We start from the raw sequence: 12,937 nt of genomic DNA on the forward strand, positions 1-12,937 counted from the left end.
GCCAAGTAACTTCTGCCTGCAACCAACAATGCCAAATTCCTGCTATAAATAACTCAGATGTTTAAAAACATGAATCAGAAATACTGTTCATGTAGAATTTTGGGGTCATAGCACTCTGCAGATTTTACCTTTTTTTCTCAGCCATATGCATATTGCCCAGCCCTGGTGTACCTACACGTATCTGGCTTTTCCACAAAAAAACTTGATTAAGTGCAACTACCAGAAACATCCTAAAGATAAGCATCTCATGCAGTGCCTGAATGTTGTCCTGACCACTTATACTCCATCATTCAGCAAGCTGGCTGTGGATTGTCTTCTACTTAGGAAGGTGTAAGGTTCAACCATGTTATCATCTATATACAGTTACAATTGATCTGATTCTTGAATATTATCCCATTCATAATATTATATATGCTCTTTTCTTTAGATTTTTTTTAAGTATGGCTGAGCTTTGGAATTGTAAGGGAGAAGAAGAAACAGCATTTCTAACCAATACATAACAGTTTTATTTCTATATTTTGTTCTTGTGTTGTTATTTGGCTGAAAATAGGTATAAATGCTAAATTGAGGAGAATTCTCCTCCCTCTTTTAATTTTTTTATTTAATTTTAAATAGAATGTTTATATTGTTGTAGTCACTACTACTTTCCTTGAATTACAAATATACGTTTGATTCTGCCAATAATTGAAATGGCTGAAAAAATCCTGAAAACAAGCAAATAGTATTTCAATTTTTAAAAATAATTAGTGCAAAACTGTGCCCCACTACATTTCTTTATTTTAAATGGCCCATCTTCTTATTAACTTGATTATTCCTATGGTACAGTATAACATGCTTTATGCTTTTATTATGTGATAATGAAATATAAACAGAAATATTTGAATTATTCTTACCCAGCATGAAGAGTATTTCCACAAGAATGTCGCTGACACTTGGTGGACTACGAGACACGGTATTTCCTTCATCCCGCCCTCCAGCCTTGCTAAAGCATACGTTATAGGGCACTGTCACAGCCACATAAAAGGTAGCAAGAAGAATTAGCCAGTCCCAGCCAGCTTTGAAGGTGCCATAGTGAAGGAGAATGAAACGAGATTTCTGAATGGCAGCAACTTTGTATTCTGGAATGGGAGGCTTCTCTCCAAACACATTCTATTGGAAGGAAGAATAACACATTAGTACAATTCATGTAAACATTAAGTGCAGAAAGAGTGGGTTTTTTTTTGTTAAACATTGTCTGATTTTATATCAACCTAGTAAAGTATGAAAAGATCATTTATTCATACTGTATGAACTAGCAGATACATAGTTTACCCAAGTGTAATTCTTTAAGGAATATTCTAAAATATTTCAAAATGTGATTTAATAATACAGTACATTATAGATTAAAAATGTCAGTTGTAAATACAGAATTCTGAAGGAACAGATGTCTGAAATGCATAAAGATTTTCATATCCTTTCTTAACCATCTACAGTAGTATTCTGTCATTTATACGTACAATGCAATTATAAAACTATACTTATGTGTTCAGCAACAAAGAATTTGATGTGGAATCAGATATACACTTCACCTTTAGAGTGGATAAAAAGAAAAGAAAAGAAAAAAAAAGATTTAAAAAGTGAAGTTACTATAAAAACCTCACAGAATTAGCTGTGTGGAAGGTAGCCCAGACACAGTCAGGCACACACCGATGGTTCAAGTACCAACACATGTTTAATCCACATTTCCAGATTTGCAAGTGCGCACACAATCCAGTGCTCCTGCACCAATCACCCTCAGTCTAGGCCTTTTCCTCAATGCCTTTCTCCTGACCGCCTCCACTCCTCTGCTCCAGGCTTTGTCCTCTTCCACCCGACTCCAGCTATCGAATGGAGGGAGGCAGCCCCTTTTATGCTCACCCGGACGTGCTTCTCAGGCATCTGGGCGCCGTGTGGCGGTGACCACGGGTCCCTATAGGGTTGAGCTTCCATGCTTTGTTCCCATGGTCCCCATACCAACAAGGGTGGCTGCCCTCTCGTGGTCCGGAGGAGGTGTAATCCCTCTTCCGGTCCTTCCGGGTGTCCCGGCTGGGTACCGCCCCCAGCCACTAGCAACAGCTGATACCTCAAAACTACTAAATTAAATCCAGCCAAAGTTTATGCATGTATGACCCACCAACCACAAAGTAAAACTTGTGATATGCTGAAATAATCCATTTATCAATGTACTGTAGAAACTGTCAGCTACTAGAAGAAGCAAATGTTTTCTTACTACCTTCTATTGTACACTTTCCTGACAGTATTTCTGCACACTTCAATAAGAAACAACTGAATTCTGCAAGTGGAACATACTTCTTGTGAAATTGTTCTTTCACTTGTACCTCTTGCTAAAGGTCCTACTCTTCTGATCATTGTACCCAAACTGGTCACACCAGTTTTCAAGATACTGGAAGGCAGCATTTCAGAACACATTTAGGCTCACTACTGCCTCTACTTCATGTCTTAGGAAAGCTCAAATTTCTGTGTTTTCTCAGTAACTTCTACAGGTGCACAGTGGAATCCATCCTAAAGTGATAGCATCACATCTTGGTGCAGCACCTGCTCAGTGCAAGAATGTAGAGCCCAAAAAAGCATAGATTATTATTGATGCCCAGCTGCCTTCTGCTCATTATATATACAGCCTTCAAAAGGGAAAGTATTTTATTAAAGACTACAGACATTTCATCTCTTTTCTCACTTCCTCTTTCTGGCAAATGGCAGAAGACCAATGTCACTAATAGCAGTAGATTAAGGGCCAGTTTGTAACTACAGATCGTAAGTTTGCTGATCAGCCACTCATAATAACAAATACTGTAACATAAAAAACACTGTATATAACAAATACTAGCAAATATATTTTGCATATAATTGTATACATACTGATGTGTTCTCCGCTAAAGGTTGACCAAATAAAATTAATAAAATGTTTTCTAAGCACATTTTATTCTTGAAGCTGTAAAAATAGGTTTTGATTATTTCAACAAATAAAGCAGAAAAGAAAAAATAATTTTTGTCTTCTCAGATTTAATACAATTCAAATGCATCATCTTCAGAGCTTTTTCCATGGAGAGGGCTGGGGCGCTCATGACTTGTCTGCAAGACTGAGACACTCCAGCCAAGGAAAGGCTGTTTGTATGAGAGAAAACGAGGCCTTAAAAACTATTTAATTACCCTGAGATATGAGACTTGCATGTTAAGGCAGCCAAACCCATGTATTTCGAACTTGTTTGTAAGAAAGCATGTTTTCTTTGTAACGAAACTTTCTCTAAAAAAGCGAAAGTGCAGGTTTCTGACACTTACTTTACAAATATATATGTTCTAAAGATATGCGAGAAGAAATTTTATTGTACTATGTACACAATATACATATGACAACAATCTTGCACTTGAAATTCTAGTTCACATTGATGAAGACAGGAACAATCAGGCATTCTCCTCTTGGTCTGCATCCTCTATAGCAGGGGTCTCCATAAAGTGAGCCAACAGATGATCAGCTAAGTCAGGGCCTCAAACCAACCAATTTCATTCCAACCAGTTTGTTAATTAAAAGTCAATTCTTGTTTCAAATTAATCATTTTATTTATTTTCATGGATTCTTGGTGCTTTCATTCAGACATTTCCAAAACTGTTGATTTTCTTTTTGTTTTTTCTAAGACTATTATTTTACTGAGACCTTCACCTTTCTATATTTTCAGATATTGTATGACAGAGGTTACTGGTCATGTGTTGGCTTGTTTTGTATTTCATTATTGTTTGGCTGCTAATTAAGGAAAAAAAAAAGAATGGTTGGAATGAAAATGAGGCACCTTAGCATTAATACTGGAGTTGGAGACCTCTGCTCTACAAGCTTTCTCTACAGTCTCCAGAGAGCTTGGCATTAAAAAAAAAGACCTGATAGGGCAAAATAGATGGTGTCATTCATTGACAGTCAGGCGTCAAATCAGAATGGAGGGCTAATTTATCTATCTATCTATCTATCTTATTGTTCACCCTTTAACACAATACAATGTATATTAAGTGTGTCTATGGACTGCACAATGTAATCTGTCTTAAAAACTGTTAAATATTGAATATTTTTGTGAGGCAACCAGGGCTATGGAGTCAGTACACAAATCCTTTGACTCTGACTCTTCGATTTATGGTACCTCTGACCCCTAACTACTTAATTTATGCTACTACCAACCTTGACTCCTCTATCTGTTTAATTAGACTAATACATTTACTGTGTTGTTTAAAAGCACACAACATGTAAGACACAAGGCATTTCATCACTGCCAGGTACAGTTTCTAACACTTTTGGGTGAAAACACTTTTCTTTATAAATTTGATGCTCTTTTTAGTGCATTCTTTCTGAACCTGTAAAACTACTGATTTTTGCATCACAAGCTATTTGTCCATCATCTTATACAATGCACTGTCACAAATAATATTTTCCATATGTTGTGACTATAAAGCATTCAAAAACTACTGACTTTATTAAAACACTTTTTGCCATTGTAAATTTGTGCATGGGGTTTAAACATGATTTTAAAATTTGCAAAAAACTAGAAATAAGTATTTAATGTAAATTAAAATGTATCCTGAAAAGAAAAAACAATTTCATTGAATTAGTATATGTGAAACTGAAAATTTTAAACATATTACAACTAGCTGTATAAGCCCGTGCTGTAAAAAGCCTGGGCTCCTAGAAACCATGGATTCTGGTACTTCAATCAATCAATTGCATTGGTTGTGTATTTTGCTGACGTGCTCGACTCCATTATCTGTCAGCAGCTAAGTGAGGTTTCGTTTTGCCGATGTGCTTGCCTAGCTTGTATATGCGGTTTCACTTTGGTGATAAAGTCGCTTTCTGTAGCCTCGCACTTCCGTACAGACAGACACACACACTTCCACACATAGACGTTTATATATAAGATTTACATTTAGAACTAAGACTCCTATTCCATATCCCTGGAGGCAACACGGAACGCTTCTAGAAAATTAATTTATTTCAAGACTACCAATGTTTTGCTTCTTCATTTCCTCATGTCAGTTTCTCAGTACTTTTATTATACTTCACTACATTGTACTTCAGTGGTCAATGGTAATGTTTTTTTTTTTTTTACCACTAAACAAAAGACAAGTGCAATAAGTGACGAAAACCTATGTAGTAAACACAATTAGAAGGAGAGCAGGTGGGAGGCAACATGAATCATTACCATAAAATGTAATCTGTTATATTAAAATACATTATACAGTTAAGAAAAAAAGATTTAAAACAAAACAAATAAATAAAATGCTGTTAATGTTGGTGCTAATTCTAGCCATTCATTGTTCTACCAAAGTGGATTTAATTCCCGGCCCACTCAATGTTTATGTGGACTTTACAATATTTTTGTTTTTACATGGGTTTTCTCCTGGTACTATGTTTTCTTTCCACATCTTGAATACATACATGACAGGTTAACAAGCAACCACGTTTTTAGTGAATGTGAAAAAATATCCTACAATGACAGTAGCAGATTCTGACAGCTCCTGCCTCCACTCTGCTTTTTCACTTCACATGATTGACAGTTTTGTTGCTTACAATTGTAGTTGTATGAGTGCAGCCATCGTTTTCTTTTCATGCCTGCTTGGTAAGCATTTTCAAGCCCACTTTTGAAAATCAATGGTACAATAAGACTTCCCAGCTGCTTTTACAGCCAATGCACTTGATGTGGAAAGACTGGTCATTTTCAGACCCCTGCCTTTTTCTATCTTGATTATTGCATGAGACATTTTCTCTCTTTAAGAGAGTAAGCTACACAGTTCTGCAAATATAACAGACAATATTTTTACACCATCGCTGGTATAGACAACAACCGTTGAAAAGTGGAGTGTGATGTTGTATGCACAAATACATCACGGCAGCATTCTGTGTAAAATTATTGAGTACAGTGCAATGGAAATGTTGACCATTTACTAATAGACTAAGCAGGGTTTAAGAATAGAAAAAAACCTAGAAAACTCCACTGGTACATGGAGCAAAACTATAAAATCAAAGAAAACTTTTCCTTGTGCCAGTGTTTATTTTCTTCCAGCGTATGAAAAATTGGTAAGGTGAACTCCAAACTGGTCTTGTATGAGTAGGAATCGGTGTGAGCATGCCATGCAATGGATTAGCACCCTGTCCAGAGCTGGTTCTTGCTTTATGTTGCTAGGAATGTAGTATGGTCTTCAAAAAACCTGAAGACTAAAAATGAATGGAGAGTTTAATTAACTGTCAAGATTGTATTTCATGCTTTTGTTGTTTTCAGTGCACTTGTAACATTTATCTCTTTGTTTTGTTTTCATTTTGATACTTGCATGTAGTGTAGTGATGACTCTGGATACACCCTGGATTGCTTAGAACTTTACATTTTGAAAAGGTATAGGAGGTTGTGCTTTAAAGTAACTTTAAAGTAAAATACATCTTAAAATCTAGTACTTAAAAAGGGACAGTACAGACTAAAGGTATGTTTGGGAAAACAAAATGAAGCATTTAGAAAAATCAAGCATTTTATTATGGGGAAAAGAAAAGTAATCAATTTAATCTTTGGGGTATCTTGTTAAGAAGAATAGAGAAATTCAGCATTTATTTTTTTATACTACATTTATACTCTATAGCCATTAGAGGAGTGTGCTGTGTTTTCAGTTGCTGTCTGTCATTTTTGAAATGTGTGAAAATATCTTGGAAATTGTGAATTAAACATTAGCCACATTTGCTCACTTCACATTTCTGACATACTATTCCCCTACGTCCATGCATCTCTATCCTCACCTTTGTAATATTGTTCTTTAAAATGGAAGAACAACATATTCTATGTATAGTCTTGTCTTGCTCCTTTTTTCTTCCTAAATCCATCCTCCATAATCAATCTATAGACCAAGCAATTTGTCTTATACTTCATCTTGTGCATGGCGTTAGCTGGGAACACTAAAGCCTTAAAATATTGTCAAACATACCAACAACAACAACAGCATTTATTTCTATAGCACATCATTATAAAAACAGTTGCTTGGAAAGTATTATAAATAATTACTGACATATATACTTCCAAGTGTGAATTTCGCTATTAAACAAGTGACACATTTCATATTAAAATAATTAACGCAACCATTACTTATTTTGTACATTAACAGTTCTGCTTGATTATTTGTGGATATGAAAATTGTTAGTTGTTCAAAATGTTGCAGCATGTATCACCAATGGAAGTTATTCCTTTCAAAGGCAAGGGGATGAATGACAAATTGTTAGGCAAGTGCAAATAATTGTTTGTGTACTTTTAAAATCTTATTAATTAGAATGTCAAAAAACAAAATTCAGTTCTCAAATCATTAAAATAATACACAAAACTTACCACAATCAACAAGGACATCCAATCTGATATGAAAGCATACATACTTCTATGTGAAAGAAATTAAAACAGCTTAATGCACTAATGTATTGCAATATTTTTTTCCCCACTATCTGTTAAAATAAAAGTTATTAATTCATGATTTGCAAGTAGTTTAACTGTGTTTTCATACAGAAAAATGTTATATTGTCAGGGTATCCTACAGTAGTAGGTAAACTAATTAATGAGTCTTTCTACATCTTTCTGTTGTTTTCCTAGGTAACGAGAAACAAGGCACCATCCTCATACTGTGCTGCCAATAAATATCATTTGAACAACATGCACTCATGTTTAACATCATAAACTACTTCTATAGTTTGACTGGCTCCGAGTAATTTGGAGTCAAATTAATTAATATTATATTCATATTTAAATTAAAAGAAGCAGACTATATACAAGTAGTGCACATGTAGGGAACTAAATTTGCATGGAGGCAGTTATTTTAATATTTTATTTAATTAGTTGCCCACCTTTGCTCATCCAAATGCTGCAATATTTACTTATGTATGAGGTTGTGATTTATGCCAAACAACAATGGTGCCTGGATGTTAAATGTGGTAGCCATTTTACCTTTTAAGAGAGTTCTTAGTTTTTTTTTCAGACTGTAGTGTATACAGTATTATACCGGCACTGAACTGCACAAACTGTACTGTATCATTACTAAATATAAACATTTATATCCTGATGGGGAATTTATTGTCATTCTGAGGAGTTATTTATTTTTACTTGGGACTTCAATAAAACAAATGTAAAAAATATTTGACCCAAATATTACATACATAAATTAACTTAATGCTTTCTACTCCCATTCTGTTTATGAGAAGAAAATTCAGGTGCTAACACTGTAGGTTATGGTTACACCCTGGTCAAAGACATGTAGCAACCACTACCAGGCTCACACCACAGACAGTGAGATTACCTGCCTGTACCTTTGCTTTCATCTTACAAACAGAGATGGTAGAATTAGGAACTTGTGATAAAAGTGATTAAGTGCTAAACAAATGAGACAGAGGAAAAACTGCAGAATTGTTCTGATTCTGAAAATTGGGACGGGTTTAGAGATTTCACCAAATTTGGATGAAAATACAACAATCATAAATGAATTCATCAAAAAATATTTTGATGACAGCAACCTGCTTTTTGCCAAAGAAGAAACTGTGGATCGTTAGTGACACTCGTAATTTACTGAATACAGGAACCATTTTCAGGTCATAGATGTAGAAGCATTAAAGAAATGCAAGTATATGCTAAGGAAAGTAATTACAGCTACAAAATGTCATAATGGGACAACCAGGAAAATTATTGTGGCAGTACTCCTGATGCATCTACTGTAAGTATCGGGAGGTTATACAGAAGCTTACAGTCTGTCTCATCTAAATGCATGTGCTTCAAGAACAAAATTACTCATGTGCCTAAAAAGCAAAAAAGAGAACTGATGATTATCATCTGGTGGTACTTGTATATTCTTGAATATTTATACAAATAATTTTAAGTATTTTTTTTAGGTTGAGAATTCTATTTTAATTATTTGTTTTTCCTTTTGACATCATTTGAAAAATGTTTTAACATCTGCTTTTCAGTATTTATGCAATACTTCAAATAGAGTTACGTGACCAATCCAGTCACAGATGTGACATCAGGAGGATGTGACTATATACAGTAAACTTGATGGTACTCGCATCTCTTTGCATTTCTCGGTAGACACACCTATTGAATCTCTGAAGCTCTGAATCTCATAGCATTAGTTAGTTTTCAGTTCAAGCAAGCAGTAGTTTCAGGTGTTTGAACTTTTTTGCCTTGAACTCTGATTTTGCTTTGTTTTGGTTTCAGTAGTGTGGTTAAAATATTGCACTTTTACAATATCCTAAATATATATCATAATATTTAATTTGTTGCATTTTAGTGTGTTTTCAGTTTTAGGTTTATTGAACTCTTAGTATTAGTGTTTTCATTTTTAGGTTTATTTAACTCTTAACATGTATGCCCAAAGCTCATATGGAGAAGCTGATATATTGTATTGTGTATTTAAAATGTAAATAAAACAGCAGGCATATACAAATGAGCTCATGAAGAAGACAAAGGCAGACTGCAATAACTAAAGCAAAATCCACCACTGTATACAAAGCTTTCTTTGAATTGTTCAGGCAGTATGTTTTCACATCTTTGATTTATGGCTGTTTTTTTGTGAATAAGCATAAGTAATGACTGAAATAAAATATGACTGTTATCTCGCTGAAATTGTCTTGCTGTTCACTGACCTTAAAAAATAACTGAAGAGTGCTAATAGAAAGATGTGCTTGTCTAATTTAAGTTCTTTCAGGAGTAGCAATTCGAGTATGGCCTGCCGTGAACTGGCAAGGGAAGGCTCCCAAGCAAACCATTGCCTCCTGTTTGATTGTGCAGCCCTCTCAAAGGCAGCTATCTGAGTGAGACAAACTTGGCAGGAGTAGCCCTTGTGGCGGCTGTTGGCTTTTGCTAAGGTGTCCTGAAATGTGGTCATATTCAGGGGAAGCAATCCAAAGATGGATCAACACATCCACAAACCCTCTAAGGGACACCTTGTGAGCAAGAAACTCTTAATCTCTAGTAAAGAATCGAAGCCGAGGCAGCCAGTCCCTGTCAGTGCTGAGGTATTCTTCCTTTGTATTTGAGGTTAGCTGTGCTAAATGACAGTTAATAGGTAAGTACTGCAGGACTTACATGTGAATCAAGACAATTTAGACATTTCAGTATTAACATGTCCACCAATATGAAAAAACCTTAGGGGTTATTGTTCTTTTTGTGAACACTTTTTCACAATAAAAGTCTCACAATCATTTTTTCTACCTGGTTTCAACTACACTTTTTGGTGTGTTCTACATCTCTTGGTCTATTTCATTTCACAATAATACTGAGACTGAATTCTCACAACAGTGCAGTCTCCTAATGTAATGAAATACATGGTGAGACTTATGCTCTGTCACATTAGGTGGAATAATTCAAACCATTATGGCACTACTGGATAATACATATGCTAGTAACTCTGACACTGTACTGCTTATAAACTACAGCAAAGGATGTGACATTGCTGTACCTTCAATGTTTATCACCAGGTTTCTATGTTTGAAACATAATGCTAACTTCTGCAACTAGCTGTTTGATATTCTAACTGGCAGACCCCAGCATGTACAGAATAGCAGTATCACCTCCTCCATAATGATCCTCAATACAGACACCCAAAAGAACAATGCACTGAGCTCCCTGCTGTACTAATTGGTTGGTCTGTATTGCCAGACATAGATCCAAATCTATCATTAAATCTGCAAATGTCACAACAAGTGATACCTCAGCACCACACTAGTTCATTTAGAGTGGAACAGTGTGAGTTTTTTTTATGGTGGCTGGAATGCCAATTCTACCACCAACCCCCAAGTTTTTCCATGCAGGTTGGAGGGCCTACATGCAGGGATGGATGCAAATTAACATCATACCTAGGATGGAGCAATTGAAGGTTAAGGGCCTTGCTCAAGGGCCCAACAGAGCAGACTCCCTTTTGGCATTTTGCGGGATTCAAACTTGCAACCTTCTGATTGCCAGTGCAGATCCCTAGCCTCAGAGCCACGACTCTGCAATATCAGGAGTATTTTCAAAAAATATACATATGAACTGCTACCGCCTTGTGCCACTTTGACTGAAGGTTTAAATTAAGTATTATACCTAAGGAAAAGTGAAACACAAGATTAGAAGATTGTACATATTATATTTATTGGTGTTTTTAATTAGATGCATTTACTGTCTCATGGATCATGCTATAGATAATATTAAAACACAGTAACATATGTATCACAACTAATATGTGTGCATCTACACATTCAAAATAAAAATACAAATAAACCTCATTTTCAATTGTTGCATGCCACTGTCATTAGCAAACTTTCATTCAAGCATGATTATCAATTATCTCCAATAGCTAGGTTTCCTGTTTCATTTCACATTTGTAACTAACTTATCCATACACAACGATTTGCAGCTATCCTTCAGATTTTGAAAGAGTTACCAACTACTGCGGTCATCAGTCAATTGTTATGCACACCAAATGATGTCACCACTTGGACTCTGAGTGTGTCACCTCGTAACTTAATTATCTATTAGTTAATATAAGCTCTGCAGTGGACTGGCAGCATATGCTGCAGGGGCGAGATTCAGCTCCTTTTCAACTCTGAATTGGATTAAGTGGCTTGACAATGAGACGAGAGGAGATGTACAATGTGACCATTTAGCAGTATTTTATATATTACATTACATTTTAAGCTTAATGATGATAGGCAAAACATAATACACTTGAAACTAGCTCTATTCACACTAGGAAACAGACATACGACTGTATACAAGTACTCACATTGTTCAACTTGAGCTTTGCTTTGTCCTGTTTCTGTAGGTGACCAGAGAGCTGGTAGAGTACTGCTCGGCTACGGCGGCGATTTGCGTTAAACCCAGGGGGCCTGGTGTCTCTATGGACTTCCATCCCATTTTCATCATCTGTTAGGAAAAAAAATAAATAAGTGGTTTCAAAAGTTAATTACTGTAAATTCTAAAATAAAAAAAATGTGAAGTAGCTGTTTAGCTGGCAGAAAAGCATTCATTTCTCATCTTACATGGAATAATTCACAGCCACATCAATTAAACAGGTGTCCTTATTAGTTTTTTAATTTAATTTAGGATATTTAATGATTTAGTAACACTAAATCTAAACTGGAAAGAATAATAGGATTGCAGGCATTTACTAATGCAAAATATAAACTTTATATTATATACTGTACAGCATAAATACTACATTAAGATTACACATATATTTTTGAATACACATATTTAATATGGAACACTACTATATAAAGAAAATGTTTATTATGACAGCTTCCTTGACAACACAGCTTAGGATGACCGGATGATCTTCACTTGTTTAAGTTTATATTATTGCACACATTAGCAACAAATCACCCTGGGGCCTCATGTATAAACGGTGCGTACGCACAGAAATGTTGTGTAAGAAATTTTCCACGTTCAAATCGCGATGTATAAAACCTACACTTGGCGTAAAGCCACGCACTTTTCCACGGTACCTCATACCTTGTCGTACGCAAGTTCTCTGCCCAGTTTTGCAGACTGGCGGCACCCAGCGTCAAAGCAGTGCTACTGTTCCTGTGTGGTTACACCTTATTTTCCTGACGAGGCTTTATAAATACACTGAAACTAACGGCATATTGTTTATTATTGTAACGCATCTGATTGTAATTAACTTGTAATAATATAATGGTCCAGGGAACAGCCATAGTATTCCAAATACCATAACTGCTTTAGCGTTGTTACTCTCACTGCACCTTCTTCTTCTTTTTTTATTTTTTTTATTTTTTATTTATTTTATTAATTTTATTACAGTCCATACATAGCAATCAAGTTTTTACAAAAAAAAAGAATTATGTTAAGAACAGATCGATCCCCACCCCTGAGAGAGAGAGTAAGCCAAACGGTGTAAGATTTAAGGTTTGTAA

General features: G+C 35.3%; 1 protein-coding gene across 2 annotated transcripts in view; it reads right to left on the bottom strand.

Annotated features, from left to right (window-relative positions):
- kcnh3 (potassium voltage-gated channel, subfamily H (eag-related), member 3) overlaps window positions 1-12,937 on the bottom strand; it is a 605,399-nt gene that overhangs the window by 162,290 nt on the left and 430,172 nt on the right. For both annotated transcript variants that reach the window (XM_039756314.1, XM_039756315.1), the window contains 2 exons: window positions 11,788-11,927; window positions 894-1,149 (listed from right to left, as the gene is read on the bottom strand). In XM_039756314.1, the coding sequence (XP_039612248.1) occupies window positions 894-1,149; window positions 11,788-11,927 (396 nt within the window). The remainder of the gene's footprint in view (window positions 1-893; window positions 1,150-11,787; window positions 11,928-12,937) is intronic.

Source organism: Polypterus senegalus, chromosome 6 (assembly GCF_016835505.1).
Source record: "Polypterus senegalus isolate Bchr_013 chromosome 6, ASM1683550v1, whole genome shotgun sequence".
Taxonomy (NCBI): domain Eukaryota; kingdom Metazoa; phylum Chordata; class Cladistia; order Polypteriformes; family Polypteridae; genus Polypterus; species Polypterus senegalus.